Raw genomic sequence first — 18853 nt, forward strand, 5'->3', positions numbered from 1 at the left:
CAATAGATTTGAAAAAATTAGATAGTTACTGAAATTGGATGTAGAAGTATATGTTAAGTCACCTGTTTAACTCTACAGGATGTGATGTAAGCTACAGTATATTTTCCAGTGTTTTTTAAAGTGTTTTATAACTAATATTGGAGGAAGTGTACAAAGTCTAATGAATCCCCCATCACAACATTTTGTGAAATGTGAGTTCATTATCATCCGGAAAGCTTGAAAGCAAGAATTGTATTTTTTTTTTAACAACTCAGTAAGTACTGTTGACTTACTAAGTAATATTTAGATTAAAATGTGAGTTCTTTTTTTCTTCTCATGAGTCATTTATTATCTTACGACATTGCTCCTTTTCCCAGTTACTTTTCTTTCCCTCAGATATTTGGGATAATTATAGTTATGTTAATATCCTTTAAAAAATTAGAAGTCTGTATCCATGTTCAAAGTGTGCCTTAAAATGTTCATTTTTGGGGCTTCCCTAGTGGCGCACTGGTTGAGAGTCTGCCTGCAGTTGCAGGAGACACGGGTTCGTGCACCGGTCTGGGAAGATTCCACATGCCGCGGAGCGGCTGGGCCCGTGAGCCATGGCCGCTGAGCCTGCGCATCCAGAGCCTGTGCCCCGCAACGGGAGAGGCCACAACAGTGAGAGGCCCGCGTACCGCAAAAAAAATTTTTTTTTAATTCGTTTTCTTCTCCTTTTCAAATGTAACACTGAATATATTTTTCCCTCAGACAGATGAATAAAACAAAACTCACAAAATGTCCATGTGGATTGTAAAACGCTAATACATCTTCATAACTCTTTGTTTAGATTAGATTGGGATGGAATTCGTAAGCATTTGGATGAATATGCCGCTATTGCAAGTTCCTCTAAAGGAGGAAGAATCGGAATTGAAGAATTTGCGGAGTATTTGAAGCTGCCTGTTTCAGATGTCTTGAGACAACTTTTTGCGCTCTTTGACAGGGTAGGTTAAAGTTTAATCTTTAACACGCAAATATTTTTATTTCGCGAGTCCCCACAGGGTATAAATCAGTATGGCAGGCATTAGAAAAACTTGCTAGGTCAGTGTTAGAAGAAGCAAGGCTGAGCCCATTGTTTAATTGCATGATTTTGTTTTTCAGCTTAATAGTAGTAGTAGCAGTAGTAGTAGTAGTAATAATAATACTAATATAATAATAATTGTGTGTGTGTGTGTGTGTGTGGCAACAGTTATGATAGTGTCTATTTATTTTAAACACCAGGTCAGAAATAAATATTGTGACCATATACCCATATTTGTGTATGGAATTGGAAAGGTTTACATAACTAGCAAGAATTTTAATATTTATGTCAAAATCATACATTGATGACACGGGTGGTACTATTCTATCCTGAAGGTTTCTGGACTTCCCCCAAAATATCCGAAGACCAAATCGATTTTAGTTTATTTATAACAAAGTTTTCAATTAAAGCTTGACTGTTAGTCCTTATATTGGGGATTCAGTTTTCTGCTTACGAATATGTACGTACATGGAGTTAGATAATTGAAATGTCAAAGTTTCCTTAGGAAAAGTGCATCAAGATTTCAAGTTCTCTCTTTTTAATTTGTTTTTTAATATATAAAGTTGACAGTAAAGTTTACTTTTTTGGTTACAGTTTTGTGAGTTCTAACAAATGCATAGAGGCATGTAACTACCACCACATTCAAGAAATACAATTGCAAAAAAAAAAAATTCCCTGTAGCTAGGCTTTTATAGTCAAGCCCCTCCCTCACCTTTAACCACTGGCAATCACTCCATCCCTATAGGTTTGCCTTTTCCAGATGCCATACAAATGGAATCATGTAGTATATCCTTTTGAGTCCAGCTTCTTTCACTCAGCATAACGCACCTGAGATTCAGCCACGTTATTGCATGTATCTGTAATTTGTCTCCTTTTATTGCTGAATGGTATTCCATTGTGTGGATGTACCATACTTGGTGTATCCATTCCCCAACTGAGGAACATTTGGTTTGTTTCCACCTTGGGACAATTATGAATATAACTGTTCTAAGCGTTCATGTATAGGTTTTTGAGTGAATATAGTTTTCCTTTTAGTTGGGTAAATACTTAGGGTTGGGTAAATACTTAGGATTGTTATCTTTTTTATTTCACATTCATTCCTGAGGGATATTTTTGTTGTACATATATGGAATTCTGTATAGAGTTCTTCCCTTTCAACAATTTAATAATTTCATCCTGCTGCCTTCAGGCCTATCTGGTTGTTTTTCAAGTTCCTCCTGCCATGGTATTTTATCCAGAGGTAGTGCTTTTTGTATTTCGATCAGAGTTTCTAATTGTAGTGAGAAGGAGAGATAGGCTAAACTAAGCTCATTCCATCCTGGCTGGCACCAGGTCTCTATCAACCACTGGGAAAAGATATTTTGCAAAGAAATTATAGCCTGCTGACAGAAACCAGGACAGAGCTTTTCTTTTTCTTCTTACCCAGAGGTCACTAACATTCCTAATGACTTATTCTGTGACTTATTCTCTTAGATGAACTTTCTTTTTTTAATTTATTTTAATTTTGGCTGCGTTGGGTCTTCGCTGCTGGGCCCGGGCTTTCTCTAGTTGCGACGAGCGGGGGCTACTCTTCGTTGCGGTGCGCAGGCTTCTCATTGTGGTGGCTTCTCTTTGTTGTGGAGCACGGGCTCTAGGTGTGCAGGCTTCGGTAGTTGTGGCACGTGGGCTCTGTAGTTGTGGCTCGCGGGCTTAGTTGCTCCGCGGCATGTGGGATCTTCCTGGACCAGGGCTTGAACCTGTGTCCCCTGCGTTGGCAGGTGGATTCTTAACCACTGCGCCACCAGGGAAGTCCCTTAGATGAACTATTCTTTAACATGATACAGGTAAGCAGCCTTCTTCCGTATGGAGTGCACAAGCCTCTCTTCTGTGCTTGTTGCAGCATACAAATATTTTTTCCTTGTCCGTGAAATGGTAATGTGTCACTGCAATGGTGCTACTTTAAAGTGTAATGAAGATTTAGGGAAAAGGAGATGTAAATTATGGTATGTAACAGTGCAAGTTGGGAAAATACAGGCACTTTTCACTTGTACTGTTACTAGTATTTCTGTGAGATTTGTATAGCATTTTTCAGTATGGCTCTGGAAACCATGCAAGCAATTTTAAATAAAGTTTCTATAAATATGAACTTGGTGACAGGAAGGAATATGGCAGGGGCATACAAATAAGAACAGGAGATGGGGAAATGGGAAGTGACATGAAACAGGGACCAAGAGGGAAGTTCAAAGCACATCATAGACTTTATGCTCATCAGGATTTTTAATCAAGATTAAAAATAGTCTCCATAGAGGGCTTGCCTGGTGGCGCAGTGGTTGAGAGTCCGCCTGCCGATGCAGGCGACGCGGGTTCGTGCCCCGGTCCGGGAGGATCCCACATGCCGTGGAGCAGCTGGGCCCGAGAGCCATGGCCGCTGAGCCTGCACGTCCGGAGCCTGTGCTCCGCAACGGGAGAGGCCACAGCAGTGAGAGGCCCGTGTACCGCAAAAAAAAAAAAAAAAAATAGTCTCCATAGAAGTTGCCCTGTCTTTCAGGTGTCAAACTGTCATAACAGCAATAACAGGATTGCTTTGACACCAGTTCTGTCTTTTGATGACTGATGATACCTGCCAGTGGCCCCATTGTTTCTATAGCACTGGGATATGTGGTAAGATTTGGGAGTGGGGAAGGGAGTGTAAACCAAGGATTACAATAAGCCCTAGTTAGCCAGATTGACTCACTCTGAACGAAAGAATACAATTAGCTCCAAGCAGTTTGGAGACTGGTGAGCCTTTGTGGCCAGTGTGGTCAATCACACTTCTGCATGGACTGCTTCAATCGGCTCACGTATCAATTATAACTGTTAAGTTTTCTTCACTTCTTTGTATAGTGTATAGACTTAGCTTTAGATATAGACCACGAGTTGGTCTTTAAAACACTTTTGATCTCCAACATACTGGAAGGTAGAGAAAATAATCTGGAGAATTAACAACTAATGCATTTGACCTTTCTTTACCTCTTCCTTTTCTCTTCTCTTTGTCTCTCTGTCTTTCTCGCTTTCCTTTTTTTTTGTTTTTAACATACCTGCATGTCTGTGCCTGTGAAGATTTGCTTTGTTTTGAGAAGCTGAATTATGTAATCGTTGCCACACCCTGTGCACATCCCCACTTCCATGCTCTCTTGGAGGGATTTAGCTGGGAAATGTTCCACGGAAAAGACAAAGAAGTTCAGTAACGTCATAGTTTATTTCTCTCTGAGTAGCTTATCTTGCTAAACTCAATACTTATGAGGGGTGGGGGAGGAAGAAGGGTGGGAAAGAGAGGGTGGGATGTTCCTCTTGCTCTTTCATTTCAGTAGCTATAAATTTTTGTAGGGCAGAGGGCTCCTCCCATGTGCCTTTCCCACTTTATTCTCCTTTTCCCCTTCCTTCTTTTCTTCTCTCAGTCTCTCCCCAAGTCTGGTGCAATTGTGGTTGGTATTTTGGGGAAGGGGAGAGATCTGTATATCTCTCCATGTTCCCTTACTCCTTCTTCCCACATACATTCCTGGCAAGTCTGCAAAAACTTCATAATGGTTTTCATCTCAGTCTGTCCTAAAAAAAAGAAAATGTGCTGTCCATTCAGTTTCTTCTGACAATCTGATGTGTTCTTTTAGATTGTCAGATATGCGATGGCAGATGATTTCAAGGTCCAACAGAAATGTGGCATTCATGATCCAAAGCATAGCATGGCTCATTGGATTAGGATAGTTTTTTGTGGAGAGGTCTCATCTCTGAAAAAAAGGAAAAGAAGACCCTTTTCATCTTTAGGTTTCATTCAGCTTCTTTATTTTCCCAAATGTACACTGAGCTCTCTGAATCAGAGGCTGATAGGGATTAGTCAAAAGTCCACATGAGTTAGAGACAGTTGAGAGCTGAGACAGTAGTTTAAAACAGTGGCTTCTCAACATTTTTTATATTCAAATTCAGTTTTCAAGACTAGATTTTTTTGCCAACACTCTTGAAGGCATTTAAATACACTTAATGGGACTGAGAAACAACACTGGCTAAGTCAGAAATAATTATAACACAGTCATTTGTACAGTTATAAGAATATCTACACAGCATCACCTTATTTCATTCATTCTTCAACGCTGTGTTATTGAGCAGAGCCATGTGCTGCCCTGCCAGCAGTATCTTACATACCTATGAGACAAAGTCCTCAAATTTTGCAGCACACATATCATCTTTGTTGCTAGTTTGACAGTATACCATGTTATCTGCCTCTTACCTCTTACTAGTGGCAAGTCATCTCATCTGCACTACATCTCATGATACATTCAGGGTCATGTTCCATCTGGTACACATCACCATAACGGTATGTATATTCGCTGGTGGCGAAGCTATATTTCAGGGATCAGCAGGCTTTTTTCAGCAAAGAGCAGGATTGTAAATGTTTTTGACTTTGTGGGACATTTGGTCCTAAACTTTCAGTATAATTTGTACAACTGAATAGAAAAGTTAATCCACCCCACTCAGAAAGATTTCTCTGTTTATTTTCAGTCACTTAAGCCACATAAATGCCCTGTCCTAACTCTCAGCTTGAAAATCTGCATAATACAGCACCCTACCTTCTCTAACAGGGAAGGGCAAGCAAGGATGCTTGTTATTATATGCTCATTATTTGCTCATGGTTTAACACTTGAACTAATGCCAAGAACAGGGCAGACAGGAAGAACTCGGATAAAGAAACGCATTCATTCCACACAATGCAAAAGAGTAATAAAAGATCTCCAGAATAGCCAAAAATGATGGATTGTCAAAGTGCTAAAGTATACACACACTTTCCTGTTCTAATATTTAAACAAAGGACATAGTAATGCCAGAAGAACCAAGTACCCGTTAGAAGGCCGAAATGGGAAAAATCAGGACAGTTTTCACATTTTTTAGAGAATGGAAATAGTAACCAACTATCTAAATTTTCTTAGCCTGTGGTCTGTTGTGTGCATAATGGTTTTGGTAAAAAGAGAGTGAGCTCATGCCAGACTATAGCTGAGTGATTAGAAATCAGTCTCTCTCATTTGTGAAGATGAATGATATACCACTAGTTAGAAATGGGGAGGATGTCAATAAGAAGTAGACAGATTTGGTGAGAATAAAGATTCAGAATGACCCCCTTTAAATCAGATGTGGAACGATGGTGGCTATAAGCCTTGACTGCAATCCTTCGATCAGTCCTTAAATTTTAGCAGCATGCTTTATTTTCATCAGTTTAGGAAATATAGCAGGTGACAGTCAGCAAACTACAGCTGATAGACCCGATCCAGTCTGACGCCTATTTTGTAAATAAAGCTTTATTGGGACACCAACCATGCCCATTTGTTTATGTACTGTCTATGGCTGCTTTCATAATACAGTGCCAGAGGTGAATAGTTGCAACAGTGAAGTCTTCTATACTATTTTTTAAATTGAAGTATAGCTGATTTACAATGTTGTGTCAGTTTCTGGTGTACAGCAAAGTGATTCAGTTATATTTATATATTCTTTTTCAGATTCTTTTCCATTATAGGTTATTACAAGATATTGAATATTTTTCCCTGTGCTACACACTGGGACCTCATTGTTTATCTACTTTATATCTAGTAGTGTGTATCTGTTAATCCCAAGCTCCTAATTTATCCCTCCTCCACCCCCCTCTTCCCCTTTCTTCTATCCTTTAAATTTCCAGTTCGGGTTTGATGTATACTTTAGTATTTCATAGCTCATGTGAAAAGAACTCATCTTGATTCCAATCTCAGTTAATCAGGATTTGTTATATGAAATCTAAAGCTCATATGATATAATTAACAGAAGAAAGCTATAACTTTCTGAGTGGGCTAGATGAACATTCCTATCCAGTTGTACCAGTCATCCTGGAAGTTTGATGGCCTATATGTCTGACCATTTCCTTCTTCAATTCTCATGGTGACTTAACTCCCCCATGCAATATTTTCCCTCCCTGAGTGTTCTTACACTAGAAATATCCTTTTAAGCATGAGAATTGTATGCTTTCTTTTTGGCTTCTCAATGCAAGTCTACCTAGGAGACACTTAGAGGAAACAGAAAGGAGAGGGCATTGATTAAAGCTCGATTTTTTATTGGAACAAGTGAGCAGTGGCCTCCTCCAAGAGCATAAAGAGGTAAAGAACAGGGCTTTATAAGAAGCAAATTGTGTCAGACCAATTTAATTTCCTCCTATGACAGAGTGACATTCCAAGATGATAAAGAAGAAGAAATAGATATTATCTATATGGACTCTAGAAAGGTTTTTGATTTCATCCAACGTGACATTCTCATCAATAAATTAGGAAGGTCTGGTCCAGATCATGTTGCAGTTAGGTGAAAGCCCCACTTGACAGAGAGCCCTCACTGACAGTGGGAGCTGTGTGTCCTGTGTTATTCGAGACCTGCTTCAGTCCCCCCACCTTGGAGTTCTGTCTGGAGGAGCAACATAGTTGATAGGTTACCAGAATACTTTTGAAAACCAGACAATACGTCAAAGTGAGGATAAGGGTATGTAAGTATGTCTTTAAAAGTTGTAGAACCAGACCCAAGAAAAAGATTAAATTACAGTCATATATAACATAAAAATACTTGGGCATGAGAAGGAAACTGAATGCAAGGTAAGAACGAAGCTGCAGTCACCACTTCATGGCACGTGAAGATCTAGACTCACAGCATTCTAGAGCTGAAAGGATGTTTAGTGTCAAATTGCCCATCTTCCTCATTTCTCAGGAAGCTTCCAGCCCAAAAGAGGAAGTTGTATGCTCAAGGCTACAGAGCTGGTTAGTTGCAGCACTGGGAACTCCTAGTTCAGTATTCTTTTTACTACAAACCATCTCTGGACTTTTTAAAAATAACTTTCTTGAGGCATATTTTACATATCATAGCATTCAGCCATTTCAAGCATACAGTTCAATGATTTTTTTAGTAAATTTACCAAGTTGTGCAACCAGCACCATAAATCAGTTTTAGAGTTTTTCCATCACCCCATTATGATTCCTGTGTCATTAACTGTTAATTCCTGTCACCTACCTATCTCCCAACCCTAGGCAACCACTATAGTAAGTCCTCCTGTGTTGTTCTAGACCTGGTCTAGAATAAAGACTAGAATAGAGACTTGTATAGATTTGCCTTTTCTGGACATTTCATATAATGGAATCTTACAATATACAGTATCATGTCTGGCTTTTATCACTTATTGTAAGTTTTTGAGGTCCATCCATGTTGTTGCCTGTATCAGTAATTCATCCCTTTTTATTGCCAAATAGTACTCCATTATATGAATTTATCACATTTTGTTTATTCATTCACCTGTTAGTCGATATTTAGGTTGTTTCTACTTTGGAACTATTATGAATAGTGTTGCTAGTAGCATTCGTGTGTCACTGTTAACTTTTTAAGTTCAATAACTCTTCCCCCTCAAATTGAGGTTAAATTTTCCATTGAATATGGCCTCTTCCCCTACTCTTTTTCTCCAGAGCTGCACAGTAGAGTTCCCCCAGACAGCAACCAAAGTTCCTATTAATGTTCTAATAAATAGCCTTAGGGGATTAAATAGTCCAGAGAAGAAAAGGCTTGTTAATCTAATAACAGTCTTTTATTCTATGATGGCTTATGAGAAACTGTTAGCCAAATGCTTTCCATCTTAGCAGAAAATAAATGAGAGGAATTGGATTTAAACTTCAGCGAAAAACACTTCAGATGGTCATAAGGAGGCACATTTTATATGACAATGGATGCTGTCAAGTTAATTTGCAATATTATAAAAACAAAGCCCATGTAATTTCCTCAGAAGCTTATATGAATGGATTTAAATCTGTCTGAGGCCAGATGGCCCCTTGTGATCCCCTAAAGGGAAGAAAGTCCTTTTGTGGTGCTTCTTCAGTGTGGTAAAGGAAGACATTTGGCCTTTGGTGTTTACAGAGACCATTTCACGGTGCCCATGAGACCAGTTATTGGAGTCATTGTGCCATAAAACCAGTTGATGGAGAGTTTTCTATAAACCACTAAGTGTGGCAGGAGACATTGCTCTCATATCCTACACAGAGCAGTGTCTCCCAGCTACTATTCTCTCCCTAATAATAGCTAGAATAATCATTATTTAATTCTAGAATTGTACAGTTTATAAAGTAATTTTACGTTTAATCTCCTTTTGACTTCATATTTGAGCCTTAGTAGTTTCCAGAGTAACCTGTGAGATAGACTTTGTCACATGGCAGTTCAGAGTCCTTTCCAATTTCATTCTATTCTATTGAGTTGCCTTTATCTCCCATCATTCTCAGCAGTAAACTCTCATCACACTGGACTACTCATTATCTCTTGAATACCACACATGCTTTACTTCCTCTATCTTTTCACTACACCACCCCTTTATATATATATATATATCTTGTCTTTTTGGAGAACTCTGACTTAGCCTATGGTCAGGCCTACACGTTACCTCTTCTGTAGGTAAATGTTCTCCTTTCCTTTCCTCAGCAGAACTTATTGTTCCCCTTTTGGGCACCCATATTGGTTTGATAATCGTATACAATATATTAGCTGTGTGACCTTTTATAAGTAGCTTAACTTCTCTGAGTTTTCCTTTCCTTACATCAAATGCTTTTATGTCTTTCATGGAAATTCTATAAAATCGATATACCAAAGAATATTATATACAAATGTAATAGTTTAGTATTAATAGTAGAAATGTGAAAATAGACCTCAGATTACAGTTACAACACCTAGTTTTCTGTGGGTCTCTTTGATCCTTGAGGACAGCAATCCTGATGTTTTCATCTTTCTCTCCTAAACATTGAGTCCAAGTCCTGAAACATAATAAAAGAAATTGAATCATTATGAAGTAGGCAGGGGAGATACTATTATCATCAGTTTGCAGATTGAAATTAAGGTCCAAAATGCTGAGTGATATAAGGACTTAGTTATGTCCTGGCCACTTTTCCCTGAGTTTACCAATAGAACTTCCAAAGACTGCTGAAGGGCTTGTACCCTGACTCTACCTAGTATCAAGGGTGAGGTTTCTCAAAGTATTATCTGGGACTATCTGTCATAGACTGACTTCTGAAGATACTTATTAAAAATATAAAATCTGGGGCTTCCCTGGTGGTGCAGTGGTTGAGAGTCCACCTGCCGATGCAGGGGACACGGGTTCGTGCCCCAGTCCGGGAAGATCCCACATGCCGCGGAGCGGCTAGGCCCGTGAGCCATGGCCGCTGAGCCTGCGCGTCCGGAGCCTGCGCTCCGCAATGGGAGACGCCGCAACAGTGAGGCCCGTGTACCGCAAAAAAAAAAAATATATATATATATATATATATATATATATATATATATATATATATAAAATCTCACAAATGTAATTTTGAGCAAAGAGAATCCAGACACACAAAATCAGAAAAGAGAGGACAGTACTACCAAATTTACAGAAATAAAAAGTATTATAAAACAGTACTATGAGCAACTGTATGCCAACAAATTGGTTACCCTAGATGTAATGGACAAATTCCTAGAAATGTACAACCTACCAGGACTGAATCATGAAGAAACAGAAAATATGAACAGACCTAACTAGTAAGGAGATTGAATGAGTAATTTTTTAAAAACTCCCAACAAAGAAAATCCCAGGACCAGATGGCTTCACTAGTGAATTCTACCAAATGTTTAAAGAAGAGTTAACACTAATCCTTCTCAAACTCTTCCCAAAAATTGAAGAGGAGGGAATACTTCCCAACTCATTCTATGAGGCCAACATTATCCTGATACCAAGGTCAGAAAAAGATAGTACAGTTGACCCTTGAACAACACAGGGGTTAGGGGAACCAAACCCCGTGCAGTCAAAAATCTCCATATAACTTTATAGTCGGCCCTATGTATCCATGATTCTGCATCCACAGATTCAACCAAGCTCAAGTGTAGTACTGTAGTATGTATTTATTGAATAAAATCCTAGTAGAAATGAAGGCACATAGTTCAAGCCCATATTGTTCAAGTGTCAACGGTACATGAAAAGAAAACTACAGACCAATGTCCTATATGAATTATTTATTTATTTATTTATTTAGGTCTTAGTTGCAGCAGGCGGGCTCCTTACTTGCGGCTCACCAGCTCCTTTAGTTGCAGCACGTGTGCTACTTAATTGCAGCACATGTGCTCCTTAGTTGTGGCTCATGGGCTCCTTAGTTGTGGCATGCATGTGGGATCTAGTTCCCTGACCAGGGATCGAACCCATCTCCCTTGCACTGGAAGGCAGATTCTTAACTACTGCACCACCAGGGAAGTCCCCCATATGAATATTGATGCAACAATTCTGAACAAAATACTAGCAAACAGAATTCAACAGCACATAAAGAGGATTTTACATCATGACTAAGTGGGATTTATTCCTTGAACGCAAGGGTGGTTCAACATATGAAAATCAATCAATGTAATAAACCACATTAACAGAATGAAGGGGGAAAAAACACAGTTACCTCAATCGATCCAGAAAAAGCATTTGACAAAATTCAACACCCTTTCAGATAAAAACACTTAACAAACTAGGAATAGAAGAAAAATACCTCAACATAACAAAAACCATATATGAAAAGCCCACAGCCAACAGCATACTCAGTGGTTTGAGCCTGAAAACCTTTCCTCTAAGATTAGGAACACAAAAGGATGCCTGCTTTCACTACTTCTATTCAGCATAGTACTGGAAGCCCTAGCCAAAACAGTTAGGCAAGAAAAGAAATGAAAGGAATATGAGCTGGAAAGGAAGAACAAAAATTATCTCTGCTCACAGAATAGATGATCTTATATGTAAAAGAATCCTGCAGACAACACACACACACACAATTGTTAGAACTAATAAACTAATTCAGCAGAGTTGCAGGATACAAATCCACACACAAAACTTAGTTGTGGGGACTTCCCTGGTGGCTCAGTGGTTAAGAATCCGCCTGCCAATGCAGGGGACATGGGTTTGATCCCTGGTCTGGGAAGATCCCACATGCCGCAGAGCAACTAAGTCCGTGCGCCACAACTACTGAGCCTATGCTGTAGAGTCCGCAAGCCACAACTACTGAAGCCTGCATGCCACAACTACTGAAGCCCACGAGCCTAGAGCCCATGCTCCACAACAAGAGAAGCCACCACAATGAGAAACCCGTGCACCGCGACAAAGAGTAGCCCCTGATCACCACAACTAGAGAAAGCCCACGTGCAGCATCAAAGACCCAATGCAGCCATAAATAAATAAATAAATAAATAAATAAATAAAAGAATCTGCCTACCAATGCAGGGGATACAGGTTCGATCACTGGTCTGAGAAGATCCCACATGCTATGGAGCAACTAAGCCCGTGCAATGCAATTACTGACCCTGCACTCTAGAGCCCGCATGCCACAAGTACTGAAGCCCACGTGCTTAGAGCCCACGCTCTGCAACAAGAGAAGCCACTGCAGTGAGAAGCCTGTGCACCGCACCGAAGACCCAATGCAGCCAAAAGTAAATAAATTTATTTTTTTAAAAAAAACTTAGTTGTGTTTCTATACACTAACAATAAACAATATGAAAAAGAAATTAAGAAAGTGACTCTATTTACAGCAGCATTAAAAAGAATAAAATAGGAATAAACAACCAAGGAGGTAGAAGACTTGTACACTGGAAACTACAAAGCGTTGTTCAAAGAAATTTAAAAAGACTCAAATAAATGGAAAGACATCCTGTGTTCATGGATTGGAATTCTTAATATTGTTAAGAAGTCAATACTACCCAAAGTGGTCTACAGAGTCTGTGCAATCCCTATCAAAATCCCGACAAAAATTTTTTTTACAGAAGTCAGAAAATCCATCCTAAAATTCATATGGAATCTCAAAGGATGCTGAATAGACAAAATAGTCTTGCACAAGAACAAAGTTGGAAGTCTTACACTTCCTGATTTCAAAACTTACTACAAAGCTACAGTAATCCAAATAGTGTGGTACTGGCATAAAGACAGACATATGAACCAATGGTATAGCATAGAGAGCCCAGAAATAAACCTGTGTGTGTGCATACAAATGATTTTCGATAAGGGTGCCAAGACCATTCAATGGAGAAAGAACAGTCTTTTCAACAAATGGTGCTGAGAAAACTGGATAACCACATGCAGAAGAATGAAGTGGACTCTTACCTTATGCCATATATAAAAATTAACTCAAAATGGGTCAAAGACCTAAGCATAAGAGCTAAAACTATTATAAAATGGGGGACTTCCCTGGTGGCACAGTGGTTAAGACTCTGCGCTCCCTGTGTAGGGGGCCCGGGTTCGATCCCTGGTCAGGGAACTAGATCCCACGTGCATGCCGCAACTAAGAGTTCACCTGCCACAACTAAGGAGGCCACGAGCTGCAACTCAAGTGTGGAGCCTATGTGCCACAACTAAGGAGCCCATGTGCCACAACTAAGGAGCCCAACTAGGGAGCCGCCTGCCGCAACTAACTAGGGAGCCACCTGCCGCAACTAAGACTCGGTGCAACCAAATAAATAAATAAATATTTTTTAAAAGATGGTTAAAATGGTAAATTGCACATTACATGTATTTAACCACAATTTTAAATTTTTTTAATTAAAAATTTAAAAACAAGATACAAAAAAGTATATGCTATATGATTCCATTTATTTAAGGTACAAAAATGAATCTGTGGTGTTAGATGTCATGACAATGGTTAGTTACCCTTGGGAGAGGAGAATAACTGGAAAGAGGCATGAAGAGGCTTTGGAAGTCCTGATGATGTTCTATTTCTTGATCGGGGTGTATGACATGGGCATATATAAATATATATATATATATATGAAATTCTTTGAGCTATATATTTGTGATTTGTACAGTTTTCTATGTGAATGTTACACTTCCAAAAGATTCCAAAAACGTAAATCATGAGCCCCACAGCAGACTATACAGAATCAGAATCTCTGAGGATGGGACCTGGGGACCCTGCATTTTAAAAATCCCCCTTCCAAGTTTTTCTTAAGAACATTGGATGCTGCAGATCTTTGCTAAAGGAAGAGAATTAGGTAAATATTTTTCCAGTGCCCCAGAATTCTTCAGTTGTACCCTAACAATAAATATTCCTTAGAAAAGAAATTCTTGATATCCTTGAGTCATTTACCTTCTCCTGTTAGGAAACTCCACGTCATCTTTCAGGTGCTGAGAAAGAGAACTAAAAATAGTTAACAGCATATAGAAATGTATAGTTTAATATATTACACTTAAAAATATGATTTCTTCTAATTTGTCAGACATACTATAACTTAGGAGTATTTTATTGACGCCCTCTGAAAAATGGCAGGTGCTAGGACCTAGTGGAATTCAGGCAACTAGGGTAGGAGGTGCACCCAGGGTGTTGTACAGTGCAAGCAAGTACAGAAAAGCCAGTTCTTCCACATGTAAACTACTTAGACTCCATTTCATCTCTCTCATACCACCTCCAAGATTTCAGCAGCCTTTACCCTTTACCCTTTCGGTAAACCAAAAGCATGTTTCTTGTAAAGTCTCTATTGGAAGGAGGAGATCAAGGTCAAGATCTTGGACAAGCTCTTGGAGACCTTCTTGGAGGAGGCAGTCAGAAAAGTAGAGGAGCAGGAAATATTGGAGGGATAGTTGGAGGAATTGTGAATTTTATCAGCGAGGCTGCAGCTGCTCAGTATACCCCAGAACCACCACCCACTGAGCAGCATTTCACCAACGTGGAGGCCAATGAAAGTGAGGAAGTTAGGCGGTTTCGGCAACAATTTGCACAGCTGGCTGGACCAGACATGGAAGTGGATGCCACTCACCTAATGAATATTCTCAACAAAGTCCTGTCTAAGCACAAGGATCTGAAGTCTGACGGCTTTAGTCTTGACACCTGCCGGAGCATCGTGTCCATCATGGACAGTGACACAACTGGAAAGCTGGGCTTCAAAGAATTTAAGTATCTCTGGAGAAACATCAAGAAATGGCAGCGTGTTTATAAGCAATATGACAGGGACCATTCTGGGTCTCTGGGAAGTTCTCAGCTGCGGGGGGCTCTGCAGGCAGCAGGCTTCCAGCTAAAGGAACAACTTTACCAAATGATAGTCTGCCGATATGCCAATGAGGATGGAAGTATGGATTTTAACAACTTCATCAGCTGCCTGGTTCGCCTGGATGCCATGTTTCGTGCCTTCAAATCCCTGGATAGAGATGCGGATGGCCTGATTCAGGTGTCTATCCAAGAATGGCTGCAGCTGACCATGTATTCCTAAAGTGGGCACTAAGTCGGGACTACCCCGGGGGACAGGAGTGCTGGAAGCTTAGCCATGCTCTCTGCACGGTTGCGGTTACCCCATCCAAAGCTGTCATTTCCTGCCGAGTTCTTTCATAACCCGACCTATTTCTGAACTTGTGCTGCCCTTTACTGCTTAATTAAACAGATTTTTCATGAAAAATATTCTGAGTGGTTTGTATGTCGGCTTTTTGAGACACAGGATTAATATGGACTTATATATGTGATGGGAATGCAAGGCAGGCTCTAATGGAGTAGATTTTAATAGGTCATTTCTTATTTGGTGAATGAATTCCAAAGAGCAGGAAAGCTGTTGTTGTTATTGTTAAGAATGAAATTTTGAAAAGAATCCTGGAATAAATCAAGAAAGCTCTCAGGAGATATATTTTTTTCCTTTAAAAAAGGTGAGGAGGCAGGAAATTCAAAACCTGTTTTTCTGTTAATTCACATCAGGTCTTTCTATTACATTTAAAAAAAAAAGTGTTTTCCTGGTAACCTGCTTAACTGTATAGAAACAGGTTCAGAAATGTGAAATTAAGCAGTTTTATAAAAGGTAGTATTTTTTTTAATGGTGGAACAACTATCTAAAATCTAGAATTCTTTAGTCCCTTTTCTCTAGCAAAATAAGCATGTAACAGTTTTGTTTTGATATAATTGTAAAGAGAATCAGGGCATTGGGGAATGAAAGAGCGTACTTATAGTTGAAATGTCTCTGGTTGCCTTAATGAATCAAAGTGATCGCTCTTACATGTACTTCAAAATCAGGCACGCCCTGCTGATGTTAGCCAGCTCTTGTCACGTCTTGCCCTGCCTCAGAGCAAAGAATACTCTTTCATTTGTTTGAAAACTGCAGACAGGAAAAAAAGTAAACAAAGAAAATGTACACAAATCATAACCAGTTATTTGGTATCTAAAGCGATAGAGAGATGTATAAATATGTATAAATGTTGCTGAGTCTTTATTGCAGTGGTTCTCAGCCCTGACTGCAATTTAGAATCACCGGGAGAGCTCTTGAGCTGAGTCCCACTCCACATGAGTTAAATACAAATCTTTAGAGGTGGAGCTCAGAGATGAGTAGTTTTTAAAGCTCCCCAGGTGATTCTGATGAGCAACCAAGGTTGACAGCCACAGCTTTAAGGTTAGTCTGTCTTCACTGTATTTTTCATATTAGTCTCAGCTGAAAACTGAGGTCCCCACAGGAGTCAGTGTTGCCAGCTTCCAAAAAAAAGAAGATAGGAGTATGGAGAAACTGCCACCCAAAAAGCAGGGGTAGTTGTGCCTTTCTTGTGAATGGCCCTTGGTTTGGCTTTTTCATTTTGATTCAGGTGGTGATAACAGGGCAAAGAGAATCCAGGAATCCCTGGCCAGTAGACTCAGCTAGAGAGGCTGCATTTTCAAGTGCTCTGTTCATCTGCCTATTTAATTGGTTTCTACCCTCCTGCTTCTCTGGGTTTTAATGCATTCCCTCTCTCCCAATCTACTTTGGAGGATCATCCTGCGTTTGAAGATAAATCCTTCCTTTTTGAGTCATTTAGAGGAAAGCTGTAACTGTTGAAATGATGTAACTGGCCTGTTAACAGCCCTCAGCTGCCTGTTAGAAATCCCCAGTGAAAATAGGACAGGTTGGCATTTGGCCTCTGTGGACACCATTATCACCATCATATAATATTTATGAAATACCACATGTGTGTAATTCTGACTTGAGCCAAGCCCAGAGATCACATCCGCTTTCCTCAAGGGACTTGTAATTTAAACTTGGTCTGGGGAGCTACTTAAAACAGGTGTGGTTATATTAGACTGAGGCTGCAACCGCACATTAATATCAGGATCCCTGTTTTAGAATATGGCCACTAGTATGTTAGGCATGGCTGTAGTAGTAATATAGCCAGGAAAGGGGAAATCTGCCAAGATACCTTTTAAGGTCTCAGAATATTAAGTTTATAATTTAATCTTTCCACATGATGGTTGGGGAAAAGAAAACATAGCCCCACTTTTCTCCCCTCACTTCATTTTAAATGTTTTATGAAAGTTAAGACAATTATCTCACACTAGGGGTGGTATTAGGTATTTCTCTTGCTCTTCAAGTTAAGGGATTACCTACTTTTATGATTCTCTTCCTGCATGCACAGGGCAAAACATCCTGAAGTTACCTAAGTTTCTCTTGTTCTTTTCTGAATTTGTGTAAAATTGGACAAATAACCCCAGGCACTAGAGTGGATCCCAGAAAATTTAGTCCAAAGTCTGGATTTTTCCAAGTAAACAAACCTTTAGCATTGTGTAGAACCAATAGCCTAACAAGTGATTGAATTTCTTAATTTCCATCCAATGGGTTTTTTTGTTGTTTGTTTTTTTGTTTTAGTTGGTGTTTTAAAGGCACATCTTCAGTGTAAGAGGGAGTATTCACCTGATAATTTTTTTCAAATGTTGCCTTTTCTACATGGAAGACTACTGATAGCCTAAGATGAAGGGCTTTCATTAATATAACTCCATCTCATTTTCAAATTTCTAAAAGCAATACAATCAATGTAGTAAGTTGAAAATAATAATGATTTTGTTTAAATGTGAAATTATACAGCTACATTTTTTAATTTCAAAATATCCCATATGATTTTGAAAAACACCTTAGTCTTGATTTAATACACTGAATTCTGTAACCTATCATAGCAGGAAAAAGAACTGTGTGTTCTGTACCTAAGAACAGCAAATGTCCAAAAACATTCAAAATTTGTATGTCATCTTAAAGGTCACCTTTAAAATATTTTTTGAGTAATAGTGCATGTGATTTAAAAGTTGATTTATGTATCAACTTCAATCAGAAATTTCATCAGTAATATTGCACAACTAACCCATAGTCAGGCCTTAAAAAATATTTGCTGAGGCACCTGCAGGGCACTGATACTTAATGCACGTATTAATCTTGAAGTGCTTTCAGAATTACTTTTTTTAAAATGTCTATTTTTAATGCTAAGTGGATTAAAACAATTTAATTCCTAGAAAATTGATAATACAATTATACAGGTGGGTAGAAATATGCTCTAAATAAGAATATTGAGGTAAACAGAATACCTCTTCCCTGACTCTCCTGGATAACTGAGAATTTATTGAATTTGAATAATAATACTCTTCCTGAGGAGTTCCATTAGTTTTTAAAGGAAAGAACCACAGCTTTGAGGAATAATTTTTTACCATGGGACTGATTTGAATTTGAAAAATTAAAGGAGTGTATTTTGCTGTATACTTTTTTATTATCTGTTTTTGAATATATTTTATCAACTTGCCTGCTTTAATTTGAATGACTGGGAGTCAGGTAAATGTTTAGGTAAATGTTAATTGTCGTTGTGGCAATAGTGAGTTTTGTGACCTCAAGTAAAACTTACATCTCAATTTTTCATTAGTAAAAATGAAGAAGTTGAACGGATGATTTCTAAGATTCCTCCCAGTTCTAAATTTTATTATTCTGAAATTGGAACCTTAAAATGTATTATTTTATTAGTCCTATAATGAAATCTCTCAGAATAATTTCTATGCTGCCTTTTTTCCTTCACATTACTAGGATGAA

General features: G+C 38.9%; 2 protein-coding genes and 1 long non-coding RNA gene across 4 annotated transcripts in view; 2 read left to right on the plus strand and 1 right to left on the minus strand.

Annotated features, from left to right (window-relative positions):
* Nucleotides 1-18853, plus strand: part of LPCAT2 (lysophosphatidylcholine acyltransferase 2) — a 64332-nt gene that overhangs the window by 32088 nt on the left and 13391 nt on the right. For both annotated transcript variants that reach the window (XM_060131466.1, XM_060131467.1), the window contains one exon: nucleotides 809-962. In XM_060131466.1, the coding sequence (XP_059987449.1) occupies nucleotides 809-962 (154 nt within the window). The remainder of the gene's footprint in view (nucleotides 1-808; nucleotides 963-18853) is intronic.
* LOC132509693 (uncharacterized) lies at nucleotides 4543-14190 on the minus strand. The gene is made up of 3 exons (XR_009537106.1): nucleotides 14158-14190; nucleotides 9754-9837; nucleotides 4543-4782 (listed from the first exon to the last, which is right to left on the minus strand). It is a non-coding gene; the product is annotated as an uncharacterized LOC132509693 (long non-coding RNA).
* On the plus strand, nucleotides 14426-15457 carry CAPNS2 (calpain small subunit 2). Its single transcript, XM_060131468.1, has one exon. It carries the CDS (start codon nucleotides 14525-14527, stop codon nucleotides 15272-15274), a length of 750 nt encoding a protein of 249 aa, XP_059987451.1. The 5' UTR covers nucleotides 14426-14524; the 3' UTR covers nucleotides 15275-15457.

The sequence above is a fragment of the Lagenorhynchus albirostris genome, chromosome 19 (genome assembly GCF_949774975.1).
Source record: "Lagenorhynchus albirostris chromosome 19, mLagAlb1.1, whole genome shotgun sequence".
Lineage (NCBI taxonomy): Eukaryota > Metazoa > Chordata > Mammalia > Artiodactyla > Delphinidae > Lagenorhynchus > Lagenorhynchus albirostris.

Excerpts from the sequence above, each read along its gene's own strand:
- CAPNS2 (XM_060131468.1), top strand. The coding sequence starts at position 14,525 with ATGTTTCTTGTAAAGTCTCTATTGGAAGGAGGAGATCAAGGTCAAGAT.